We start from the raw sequence: 13,690 nt of genomic DNA, 5'->3' as shown, positions 1-13,690 counted from the left end.
CAGAATGTGTCCTTTAAACAAGGCATTTACAATATTATACACAGTTTATTTGGTGGCCAAGTTAGGGCTTTCTATGTCAAGGATAAGAGTCATACTAGTAGTCAAGTTGTCTCAGGACTAGAGGACTGGGATGTTGACCACATCATGTGGTGCCTACGGCCATAGCACCCTGAATGCACCCGATCTCAGAAGCTATGCGGGGTTGGGCCTGGTTAGTACTCGGGTGGGGACCAGACCCTGTGGTGCCTACGGCCATACCACGCTAAATGCGCCCGATCTCGGAAGCTAAGCAGAGTCGGGCCCGGTTAGTACTTGAATGGGGACCAGAGCCTTAGGTGCCTATAGCCATACTGCCCCAAATGTGCCCCCCTCTCGGAAGCTAGGGAGGTCAGGCCTGGTTAGTACTTGGATGGGGACCACAGCATTTGGTGCCTATGGCCATAGCACACTGAATGCGCCCGATCTCGGAAGCTAAGCAGGATTGGGCCTGGTCAGTTCTTGGATGGGGAACCACGGCCTTCGGTGCCTATGGCCATACTGCCCCGAATGCACCCGATCTCTGAAGCTATGCGGGGTGGGCCTGGTTAGTTCTTGGATGGGGAACCACGGCCTTCGGTGCCTACAGCCATACCACCATGAATGTGCCTGACCCTGGAATCTAAGCAGGGATGGGCATGGTTAGTACTTGAATGGGGAGACCATAGCCATTGGTGCGTATGGCCATACCGCCTTGAATGTGCCCGATCTTGGAAGCTAGGGAGGTCAGGGCTGGTTAGTCCTTGGATTGGGGGACTATAGACTTCGGTGCCTAAGGCCATACTGGCCCGAATGCACCCGATCTCAGAAGCTAAGCGGGGTGGGCCTGGTTAGTACTTAGATTGGGAGACCATAACGTTGGTGCCTACGGCTATACCACCATGAATGTGCCCGATCTCGGAAGTTAAGCAGGTCAGGCCTGGTTAGCACTTGGATGGGGGACTGCAGCCTTCGGTGTTTACGCCGTATTTGTACCCGCCCTGGTAGAGGAACACTCACCACAGTAGTTCAGGCTGCAGTATTCAAAGGTCTTCTCCGGGTGGTCGACGAAGCACCAGACGCCCTCCTGGTCTTCGTCTGGGTTCCGGCAGTAGTTCTCAACCAGCTTCACGTCCTTTGTGAACTTCTTGGTACTGCTGAGCTCCAGGGCCTTCTTGGACTGCCAGGGCAGGCATGGCAGGCCAGACACCGTGACCGCCAAAGTGCCGCTGTACAGCATCCCATTGTAGTCTACACAGGCTTCCTGCTTGCCCGTACTTCTCGGCAGGTCCTTTGTGGCAGGGGGCTCTTGCACTGGCACCGTGGTCCGATTCTCTCCTGAAATAAAAACAAGAATGATTCTGTTTTAGGATGCAGAGTGATGACATGGAAAGGCAGAGGCAGGTGGCACAGGGTGGGATCAGATGAAAAAGGGTGGGGTCAGATAGAGAAGGGTGGGATCGGATGGAGCAGGGTGGGATCAGATGGAGAAGGGTGGGATCAGATGGAGAAGGGTGGGATCAGACTGAGCAGGGTGGGATCAGATGGAGCAGGGTGGGATCAGATGGAGAAGGGTGGCATCAGATGGAGAAGGGTGGGATCAGATGGAGCAGGGTGGGATCAGATAGAGCAGGGTGGATAAGATGGAGAAGGGTGGGATCAGATGGAGCAGGGTGGATAAGATGGAGAAGGGTGGGATCAGATGGACAAGGGTGGGATCAGATGGATAAGGGTGGGATCAGATGGATAAGGGTGGGATCAGATGGAGCAGGGTGGGATCAGATGGAGCAGGGTGGGATCATGGAGCAGGGTGGGATCAGATGGAGCAGGGTGGATAAGATGGAGAAGGGTGGGATCAGATGGAGCAGGGTGGGCTCAGATGGGGCAGGGTGGGATCAGATGGAGCAGGGTGGGCTCAGATGGAGCAGGGTGGGATCGGATGGAGCAGGGTGGGATCAGATGGAGAAGGGTGGGCTCAGAAGGAGCAGGGTGGGATCGGATGGAGCAGGGTGGGATCGGATGGAGAAGGGTGGGATCAGATGGAGAAGGGTGGGATCAGATGGAGAAGGGTGGGATCAGATGGAGAAGGGTGGGATCAGATGGAGAAGGGTGGGATCAGATAGAGCAGGGTGGGATCAGATGGAGAAGGGTGGGATCAGATCGAGCAGGGTGGGATCAGATGGAGAAGGGTGGGATCAGATGGAGCAGGGTGGGATCAGATGGAGCAGGGTGGGACATATGGAGCAGGGTGGAATCATATGGAGCAGGGTGGGATCAGATGGAGAAGGGTGGGATCAGATGGTGCAGGGTGGGATCGGATGGAGCAGGGTGGGATCGGATGGAGCAGGGTGGGACCTGATAGAGCAGGGTGGGATTAGATGGACGAGGGTGGGATCAGATGGAGCAGGGTGGGATCGAATGAAGATGGATGGGATCAGATGGAGCAGGGTGGGATCGGATGGAGAAGGGTGGCATCAGTTGAGGCAGGGTGGGATCGGATGGAGCAGGGTGGGATCGGATGGAGCAGGGTGGCATCAGATAGAGAATGGTGGGATCAGATGGAGCAGGGTGGGATCAGATGGAGAAGGGTGGGATCAGATGGAGAAGGGTGGGATCAGATGGAGAAGGGTGGGATCAGATGGAGAAGGGTGGGATCAGATGGAGAAGGGTGGCATCAGTTGAGGCAGGGTGGGATCGGATGGAGCAGGGTGGGATCGGATGGAGCAGGGTGGAATGGAGATGGGTGAGCTCAGATGGAGAAGGGTGGGATCAGATGGACGAGGGTGGGATCAGATAGAGAATGGTGGGCTCAGATGGAGAAGGGTGGGCTCAGATGGAGCAGGGTGGGATCAGATGGAGAAGGGTGGGATCAGATGGAGAAGGGTGGCATCAGTTGAGGCAGGGTGGGATCGGATGGAGAATGGTGGGATCAGATGGAGAAGGGTGGGATCAGTTGAGGCAGGGTGGGATCGGATGGAGCAGGTTGGGATCAGATGAAGGAGGGTGGGATCAGATGGAGAAGGGTGGCATCAGTTGAGGCAGGGTGGGATCGGATGGAGCAGGGTGGGATCGGATGGAGCAGGGTGGGATCGGATGGAGCAGGGTGGGATCGGATGGAGCAGGGTGGGATCGGATGGACGAGGGTGGCATCAGATAGAGAATGGTGGGATCAGATGGAGCAGGGTGGGATCAGATGGAGAAGGGTGGGATCAGATGGAGAAGGGTGGGATCAGATGGAGAAGGGTGGGATCAGATGGAGAAGGGTGGGATCAGATGGAGAAGGGTGGCATCAGTTGAGGCAGGGTGGGATCGGATGGAGCAGGGTGGGATCAGATGGAGAAGGGTGGGATCAGATGGAGCAGGGTGGGATCAGATGGAGAAGGGTGGGATCAGATGGAGCAGGGTGGGATCAGATGGAGAAGGGTGGGATCAGATGGAGAAGGGTGGGATCAGATGGAGAAGGGTGGGATCAGATGGAGAAGGGTGGCATCAGTTGAGGCAGGGTGGGATCGGATGGAGCAGGGTGGGATCAGATGGAGAAGGGTGGGATCAGTTGAGGCAGGGTGGGATCGGATGGAGCAGGGTGGGATCGGATGGAGCAGGGTGGGATCAGATGGAGAAGGGTGGGATCGGATGGAGCAGGGTGGGATCAGATGGAGAAGGGTGGGATCGGATGGAGCAGGGTGGGATCGGATGGAGCAGGGTGGGATCGGATGGAGCAGGGTGGGATCAGATGGAGCAGGGTGGGATCAGATGGAGAAGGGTGGGATCAGATGGAGAAGGGTGGGATCGGATGGAGCAGGGTGGGATCAGATGGAGAAGGGTGGGATCGGATGGAGCAGGGTGGGATCGGATGGAGCAGGGTGGGATCAGATGGAGCAGGGTGGGATCGGATGGAGCAGGGTGGGATCAGATGGAGCAGGGTGGGATCAGATGAAGGAGGGTGGGATCAGATGAAGGAGGGTGTGATCAGATGGAGCAGGGTGGGATCGGATGGAGAAGGGTGGGATCAGATGGAGCAGGGTGGGATCAGATGAAGGAGGGTGGGATCAGATGGAGAAGGGTGGGATCAGATGGAGAAGGGTGGGATCAGATGGAGCAGGGTGGGATCAGATGAAGGAGGGTGGGATCAGATGGAGAAGGGTGGGATCAGATGGAGCAGGGTGGGATCGGATGTAGAAGGGTGGGATCAGATGGAGAAGGGTGGCATCGGATGTAGAAGGGTGGGATCAGATGGAGAAGGGTGGGATCGGATGGAGCAGGGTGTGATCAGATGGAGAAGGGTGGGATCGGATGTAGAAGGGTGGGATCAGATGGAGAAGGGTGGGATCGGATGGAGCAGGGTGGGCTCAGATGGAGCAGGGTGGGATCAGATGGAGAAGGGTGGGATCGGATGTAGAAGGGTGGGATCAGATGGAGAAGGGTGGGATCGGATGGAGAAGGGTGGGATCGGATGGAGAGGGGTGGGATCGGATGTAGAAGGGTGGGATCAGATGTAGAAGGGTGGGATCAGATGGAGAAGGGTGGGATCGGATGGAGAAGGGTGGGATCGGATGGAGAGGGGTGGGATCAGATGGAGCAGGGTGGGATCAGATGAAGGAGGGTGGGATCCGATGGAGAAGGGTGGGATCAGATGGAGCAGGGTGGGATCAGATGGAGCAGGGTGGGATCAGATAGAGCAGGGTGGATAAGATGGAGAAGGGTGGGATCAGATGGAGAAGGGTGGGATCAGATGGAGCAGGGTGGATAAGATGGAGAAGGGTGGGATCAGATGGAGAAGGGTGGGATCGGATGGAGCAGGGTGGGATCAGATGGAGAAGGGTGGGATCGGATGGAGCAGGGTGGGATCGGATGGAGCAGGGTGGGATCAGATGGAGCAGGGTGGGATCAGATGAAGGAGGGTGGGATCAGATGAAGGAGGGTGGGATCAGATGAAGGAGGGTGGGATCAGATGGAGAAGGGTGGGATCAGATGAAGGAGGGTGGGATCAGATGGAGAAGGGTGTGATCAGATGGAGAAGGGTGGCATCGGATGGAGAGGGGTGGGATCGGATGTAGAAGGGTGGGATCAGATGGAGAAGGGTGGGATCGGATGGAGAAGGGTGGGATCGGATGGAGAAGGGTGGGATCGGATGGAGAGGGGTGGGATCAGATGGAGCAGGGTGGGATCAGATGAAGGAGGGTGGGATCAGATGGAGAAGGGTGGGATCAGATGGAGCAGGGTGGGATCAGATGGAGCAGGGTGGGATCAGATGGAGCAGGGTGGGATCAGATGAAGGAGGGTGGGATCAGATGGAGAAGGGTGGGATCAGATGGAGCAGGGTGGGATCAGATGGAGCAGGGTGTGATCAGATGGAGAAGGGTGGGATCAGATGGAGAAGGGTGGGATCGGATGGAGCAGGGTGGGATTGGATGGAGAAGGGTGGGATCGGATGGAGCAGGGTGGGATCAGATGTAGAAGGGTGGGATCAGATGGAGAAGGGTGGGATCGGATGGAGAAGGGTGGGATCGGATGGAGAAGGGTGGGATCGGATGGAGCAGGGTGGGATCAGATGAAGGAGGGTGGGATCAGATGAAGGAGGGTGGGATCAGATGGAGCAGGGTGGGATCAGATGGAGCAGGGTGTGATCAGATGGAGAAGGGTGGGATCAGATGGAGAAGGGTGGGATCGGATGGAGCAGGGTGGGATTGGATGGAGAAGGGTGGGATCGGATGGAGCAGGGTGGGATCAGATGTAGAAGGGTGGGATCAGATGGAGAAGGGTGGGATCGGATGGAGAAGGGTGGGATCGGATGGAGAAGGGTGGGATCGGATGGAGCAGGGTGGGATTGGATGGAGAAGGGTGGGATCGGATGGAGCAGGGTGGGATCGGATGGAGCAGGGTGGGATCAGATGGAGAAGGGTGGGATCGGATGGAGCAGGGTGGGATTGGATGGAGAAGGGTGGCATCAGTTGAGGCAGGGAGGGATCCAATAAAGAAGGGACGGATCACTGGACCGGACATGGGAACAGGCTCTGTGGGAAAACCACAGATATATGTATGTGCACTCATGACAGATGGACACTGCACTCAGCACAGACGGACACTGTACTCATCACAGACGGACACTGCACTCATCACAGACGGACACTGTACTCATCTCAGACGGACACTGCACTCATCACAGACGGACACTGCACTCATCACAGACGGACACTGTACTCATCTCAGACGGACACTGCACTCATCACAGACGGACACTGTACTCATCTCAGACGGACACTGCACTCATCACAGACGGACACTGCTCTCATCACAGACGGACACTGCACTCATCACAGACGGACACTGCACTCTTCACAGACGGACACTGCACTCATCACAGACGGACAATGTACTCATCACAGACGGACACTGCACTCATCACAGACGGACACTGCACTCTTCACAGACGGACACTGCACTCTTCACAGACGGACACTGCACTCATCACAGACGGACACTGCACTCATCACAGACGGACACTGCACTCTTCACAGACGGACACTGCCCTCTTCACAGACTGACACTGCACTCATTACAGACATTCATTCACCACAGATGAACACTGAACTCATCACAGATGGACATTCACCACAGATGGACACTGCACTCACCACAGACGGACATTCGCCACAGATGGACACTGCACTCATCACAGACGGACACTGCACTCATTACAGACATTCATTCACCACAGATGAACACTGAACTCATCACAGATGGACATTCACCACAGACGGACACTGCACTCACCACAGATGACATTCGCCACAGACGGACACTGCACTCACCACAGACGGACATTCGCCACAGACGGACACTGCACTCATCACAGACGGACACTGCACTCATCACAGACGGACACTGTACTCATTACAGACGGACACTGCACTCATCACAGACGGACACTGAACTCTTCACAGACGGACACTGCACTCATCGCAGACGGACACTGAACTCTTCACAGACGGGCACTGTACTCATTACAGACGGACACTGCACTCATCACAGACGGACACTGTACTCATCACAGACAGACACTGCACTCATCGCAGACGGACACTGAACTCTTCACAGACGGACACTGCACTCATTACAGACAGTCATTCACCACAGATGAACACTGAACTTATCACAGATGGACATTCATCACAGACGGACACTGCACTCACCACCGACGGACATTCGCCAAAGACGGACACAGCACTCACCACAGACGGACATTCGCCACAGACGGACACTGCACTCATCACAGACGGACAATGCACTCATCACAGACGGACACTGCACGCATTACAGACGGACATGGCACTCATCACAGACGACACTGCACTCATTACAGACATTCATTCACCTCAGAGGAACACTGAACTCATCACAGATGGACATTCACCACAGACGGACACTGCACTCACCACAGACGGACATTCGCCACAGATTGATACTGCACTCATCACAGAAGGACAATGAACTCATCGCAGACGGACACTGCACTCATTACAGACAGTCATTCACCACAGATGAACACTGAACTCATCACAGATGGACATTCACCAAAGACGGACACTGCACTCACCACAGACGGACATTTGCCACAGATGGACACTGCACTCATCACAGACGGACACTGCACTCATTACAGACGGACACTGCACTCATTACAGACGGACACTGCACTCATCACAGACGGACACTGCACTCATTACAGACATTTATTCACCACAGATGAACACTGAACTCATCACAGACGGACATTTGCCACAAACGTACACTGCACTCACCACAGACAGACACTGCACTCTTCACAGATGGACACTGCATTCTTCACAGACTGACACTGCATTCTTCACAGACTGACACTGCACTCTTCACAGACGGACACTGCACTCATCACAGACTGACACTGCACTCATCACAGACGGACACTGCACTCATCACAGACGGACACTGCACTCATCACAGACGGACACTGGACTCATCACAGACGGACACTGGACTCATCACAGACGGACACTGTACTCATCTCAGACGGACACTGCACTCATCACAGACGGACACTGCACTCATCACAGACGGACACTGCACTCATCACAGACGGACACTGCACTCATCACAGACGGACACTGGACTCATCACAGACGGACACTGCACTCATCACAGACGGACACTGGACTCATCACAGACGGACACTGCACTCATCACAGACTGACACTGCACTCATTACAGACGGACACTACACTCATTACAGACGGACACTGCACTCATCGCAGACGGACACTGCACTCATCACAGACTGACACTGCACTCATTACAGACGGACACTGCACTCATTACAGACGGACACTGCACTCATCGCAGACGGACACTGCACTCATCACAGACGGACACTGCACTCATCACAGACTGACACTGCACTCATTACAGACGGACACTGCACTCATTACAGACGGACACTGCACTCATCACAGACGGACACTGCACACATCACAGACATTCATTCACCTCAGAGGAACACTGAACTCATCACAGATGGACATTCGCCACAGATGGGCCCTACACTCATCACAGACGGACACTGCACTCATTACAGACATTCATTCACCACAGATGAACACTGAACTCATCACAGATGGACATTCACCACAGACTGACACTGCACTCACCACAGACGGACATTCGCCACAGACGGACACTGCACTCACCACAGACGGACACTGCACTCATCTCATACGGACACTGCACTCATCACAGATGGACAATGCACTCATCACAGACGGACACTGCACGCATTACAGACGGACATGGCACTCATCACAGACGGACACTGCACTCATTACAGACATTCATTCACCTCAGAGGAACACTGAACTCATCACAGATGGACATTCACCACAGACGGACACTGCACTCACCACAGACGGACATTCGCCACAGACGGACACTGCACTCATCACAGATGGACACTGCACACAAATGCTTGTTACTGGCTTACGAGTACGATTGTTTTAAATAACAGAATGTGAGAAGGCAATTTAGGACATTCAATACGCAACGGGAAGGTTGTTTATAATAAATAAAGAGGCAGGAGTTCTAGGTGCCTGGTACCTAAAACTAAAAGAACAAAACAAGAAAAAAGAATAAATATAAGGAAAAATGGATAACGCACAGATTAGTGAGGAGGTAAGAGATGAAAAATTAACGAAGATGGTGAGTTAAGAGTTTAAGGCAGTAGTACAGGAGACATTTAAACAGGTTTTAGGGAAAATAGAAAGAAAGTCGGTAGATGAAGAGGAATATTTCTCAGTATTAGACAATGAGTGTGAGAATAGAGGTCCTGGTGGTAAGAGTTTGAAAAAGAAAAGACATTTAGAAGAAATAAGAGGGAAAAAAGGAGGCCCAAGCGCCTCACATGGTTCAGGTGTCCTTGGCGATACATGGAAAAGTCAGCAGAGCGCTGAATTAGACGAAAATCATGTTGGTGAGTTTGAGACACAAGGAGGCAGATCCAGTGTTCATCTGGATGAGTATGTCCTTGATTTGGAATACAAGGATGAGTATGAGAACGAGGAAAATGTGTAGGGCTCAGGGTCTGGGCGTAAAGATTTGTTATCTATTAAGGATCCCTTTGGGGAGAAATTGTTTGACCCAAGTGAGATAAGGCACCCCAGAGGTAAGGATTGGTGGCCCATTGAGCATGTGTCTCAATATATTAAATCTAGATTGCGATAACCATTGGAGAGAGAGGAACGCGATCGAATGCGAGCTGAATGCTCAAGACCAGTGATTGAAGAGAAGGTGACTCAAACACCTAATTTAGATCCGGATATGATCACTTACATGTTCAAAATGGGAAAAGTCACTTTAGATTTGTCAAAATAAATTACTAGTAATTTTGGGACCCATGGCAAGAATTTTTGACACAGTTGAGGAGGCGCTTTAAAAGGGTCCGAGGTGGATTTATTACTTCTAAGGGGATGGTGCCATAGAGCAGTTTGCTTTATGGGTAACGCTAATGCAGGGTTTCTTGCAGAAAGACGAAGAACCTTATTAATGGGAATAAAAATTAAATTAACTGAGTTGGCGAGAAGAGAGTCAACAGATGAAGCGAAGGGGTTATTGTTTGGAGACGGACTGGTAAGATTCTTATCTAAATATATGAAAACTTTTACTACTCTTGATAAGGCACAGTTTCCTATGCGAAGGGTGTTTCAGAATAACAGTTTTTATGGAAGGGCCGGTAGGAGAGAGCAAACTGCTGGCCGAGCAAGTTTTAGAGTCCAGTTTAAAATGCATCATATCAGGGAAATGGTGGATACCCGCGACAGCCAGGAAGTGGCCAGTTCTATCCTCAGAGAGGAAGGAATAAGGGAAGGCGTGGAGTACGTTCTAGATGACAAACCTATGGTCGGGGATAAGACAAGGACAAGGTGAGTACGAGGAACATGTTGAGTTTTACCCCTTTAAAGGTAAGGAGAAGGTTGAAATTTTACAGAAAACAATGGGAGAAAATAACCACAGACGCATGGGTTCTGCAGTCGATAACAGGATATATGATAGAGTTCGAATCAGATCCAGTTCAAATGGTGGAGCCAAACGAGTGATTATTTCAAGTGGAATTGCAAAAGGTAATTCAAGAGGAGGTAGATCAGATGTTAGCAAAGGATTTTATTATTCAGGTGGAAAAAGAGGAGAACGGGTTTGTGAGAGCCTTGTTTGTGGTGGAAAAAAGGACAAAGGGTGGAGGCCAGTGATAAATCTCAGGAATTTGAATCAGTACGTAACATATCGAAACTTCAAAATGGAGGGTATTCATTTTCTGAGAGATTTCTTACAGGATTTGGATTGGATGGCGAAGATAGATTTGAAGAATGCTTATTTCACCATTCCTATGGCAAAGGAAAGTCATCCGAAAACTCAATTGTTTCAATTTCAATGCCTGCCGTTCGGATTATCAGCGGCACCTTGGTATTTCACGAAGGTGATGCGTCCAGTAGTGGTTTATCGGAGAGAGAGAGGTATGAGGTTGATACTTTATCCAAATGATATATTATTGGTGAATCAATATGTGGATTATTTTTAAAGAATTGGAAGTGATGACGGAACTGTTAAAAGGTTTAGGATTCATGATAAATGTGGAGAAGTCTGTGATGCTTTCTTCACAGAATAGGGAATTTCTGTGTCAAAGAGGGAATCTGTAAAATTAAGAGAGTTGGCACAAGTGATCTGTCTTTTGTCGTCTTCGATTCAGGCGATATTTCCAGGCCCACTACATTACACGTCACTTCAGCATTTGAAGGCCTAGAGGTTGTCAGAAGGTTTTTGGTACGGAGATGTGGTTCTTTTGAACAAAGAGAAGAAGGAAGAATTGGTTTGGTGGAAGGAGAATTTGGAGGCTTGGAACGGGAAGGCAATATTTGGCTCTCAGCTGGATTTTGTACTAGAGAGCGATGGGAGCAATCGAGGTTGGGGTGCATCTTGCTTAACCAGGCAAACAGGTGAAGTCTGGTCCATGAGCGAGAGAGTAGAGCACATAAACAGTTTGGAGATGCAGGCAGGTTTGTTAGCATTACAAAGTTTTCAGAGGGATTTGAAAGGGAGTTCAGTTCTATGTATGGACAATGTATCAGCCGTTACGTATGTAAACAAGTTGGGCGGAAGCAGGTCAAAGAGACTGACAGAATTGAGGAAAGGGATATGGAACTTTGGCTTAGAACACAAAATAGATTTGCAGGTGGAATATTAGGGAGGATGAACGCGGATGCAGATTGGTATTCAAGGAATGTGATAGACTACAGTGACTGGATGCTGAATAAGGAAGTTTTCAGGAGAATTGTAGATGTTTTTGGGCCCTCGGAGGTAGATTTGTTTGTGTCACGACTGGCTTTTCAGTTGCCATGGTATGTGAGTTGGAGGCCGGATCCTGGCATTGGCTTGGCAGGATTTCTCCTGCCGCCAATGGTCAGACCTGCTCTGGAGCCACAGGGAAGCTGGGCTACTGCACCCCAACAGCGGGGACTGGGGTCATTTGCATCTAATGTCCTGGGGTTGTCCTAATATCGCTCTGAAAACGGGGCCAAGTACAACCCCTTCAGCCCTTGATTGTCACTGGTATCGATGGCGATCAGTCGTCAGCTTCTCAGGGATCTAGCGTGAGGCCTTTCAAGCTCAGAAACCGTCCATCAGGCAGCAGGGCACCAATGCATTGTCCAGCCTCATACCTGTCTTTCTTAAAAGAAAGTACGGGTCATAGATACGATTGCTTCACCGGCACGGAGGAACTACTTGGGGCTGGTAATCCTCCCTTCCCCTTCCCTCTTTCTCTTCTCCCAGGTTTGAGGTCTGCCTTGTGCAGGTATCAAGCACTGGTGCAGTGTTTCCTCTTCTTTTGAGTTTGTATCCTCAATTACTCTTAATCATCACATTTGTCATTGTGTTATATGTATTTGTAAAGTGCAATATCACTGGCGAGGGTATGTTATGTTATGTTATATTAGTATTTGTAGCGCACACAACTACTCTTGAGTATCCTGGCACGAAGCAGTAGTAAACTGATGGCGGGAAAAGTGAATTAATAGGCCTGTTTAAAAAGGTACGTTTTAAGGAGCTTTTTAAAACATCTTAGGTCCTGAGTGTGACGCAGCGCCATGGGGAGGGAATTCCAGAGAATGGCTGTTTTAACTGAAAGAGACTGGCCACCCATCCTAGCTCGACGGAAGCAGGGGACTACCATTAGTCGCTGGGCAGCTGACCTTAAAGATCTTGAGGGATGTAGAAGGCCACTCTCTTCTTGATGTAGGCGGGGCCAAAGGTATGCTGGTGCTGAGCGGGTGTGTGTGCCTAGCCCTGCAGAGGGCAGGTTGGTTAATAGAGGAGCCAGGTCTTCAGCTCCTTGCGGAATTCAAGAGGAGACGAGGAGGCTCGGGTGTGGAGAGGGAAGTTGTTCCACTCTTCATGAGCGATGTAAGAGAACGCACGTCCTCCTGATCTGGTACTGTGTATGCGTGAGATGTGTGTGAGTAGGAGTCCTGTGGCGGTGTCTGGGTGATTAAAGGAAGGAAATGCATCTGTTCAGGTAGGTGGGGTCTAAGTTGTATAGTGCCTTGAAAGTGTGTATGAGGAGCTTGAAATGAGTATGTTTGTGTACCAGGAGCCAGTGGCGCTCCCTGAGGTGTTGGGTGATGTAAGTTATGCGTGGGAGGTTGAGGATGAACCTGGCTTTGGGTTCTAGGTGGTTTGTAGTCTTCATGGTGAAGTGTTCTTGCCGATGATCGCTACTTCTTTTTTGCCGGTGCTGAGCTTGATACAGCTGGGTTTTCATCCAGTTAGTGACTTTTGTTAGGCAGGCGGTGAACTTGTTTCCTGTGCTGGGGTCCTATCCAATAGCGAGAACATGAATTGCGTGTCGTCAGCATAGGTAAGAATGTTGATGTCCTGTGCGTGGATGATGTTGGTCAAAGTGATCGTGTGTGCGTTGAAGAGGGTGGGGCTGAGTGATGAACCTTAAGATACTCCACAGACGAGTTTGCAAACTTCTGAGGAGTAAGGTGCCAGGCTGACAGCTTGTGTTCTATCCAAAAAGGAGAAAATGCAGCAGAGAGTGGGTTCTTAGATTCCAGCCTCGTGCAAGCATATGACGAGGATGGGGTGTGAGACT

The 13,690-nt window shown here is 51.4% G+C and overlaps 1 protein-coding gene across 2 annotated transcripts in view; it reads right to left on the bottom strand.

Moving 5' to 3' along the window:
- Positions 1-13,690, bottom strand: part of F2 (coagulation factor II, thrombin) — a 312,194-nt gene that overhangs the window by 154,646 nt on the left and 143,858 nt on the right. For both annotated transcript variants that reach the window (XM_078684422.1, XM_078684423.1), the window contains exon 7: positions 1,036-1,353. In XM_078684422.1, the coding sequence (XP_078540548.1) occupies positions 1,036-1,353 (318 nt within the window). The remainder of the gene's footprint in view (positions 1-1,035; positions 1,354-13,690) is intronic.

The sequence above is a fragment of the Lissotriton helveticus genome, chromosome 3_2, assembly GCF_964261635.1.
Source record: "Lissotriton helveticus chromosome 3_2, aLisHel1.1, whole genome shotgun sequence".
NCBI lineage: Eukaryota > Metazoa > Chordata > Amphibia > Caudata > Salamandridae > Lissotriton > Lissotriton helveticus.
The sequence above is the reverse complement of the archived record's forward strand: the minus strand, read 5'-3'. Positions and strand labels throughout refer to the sequence as shown.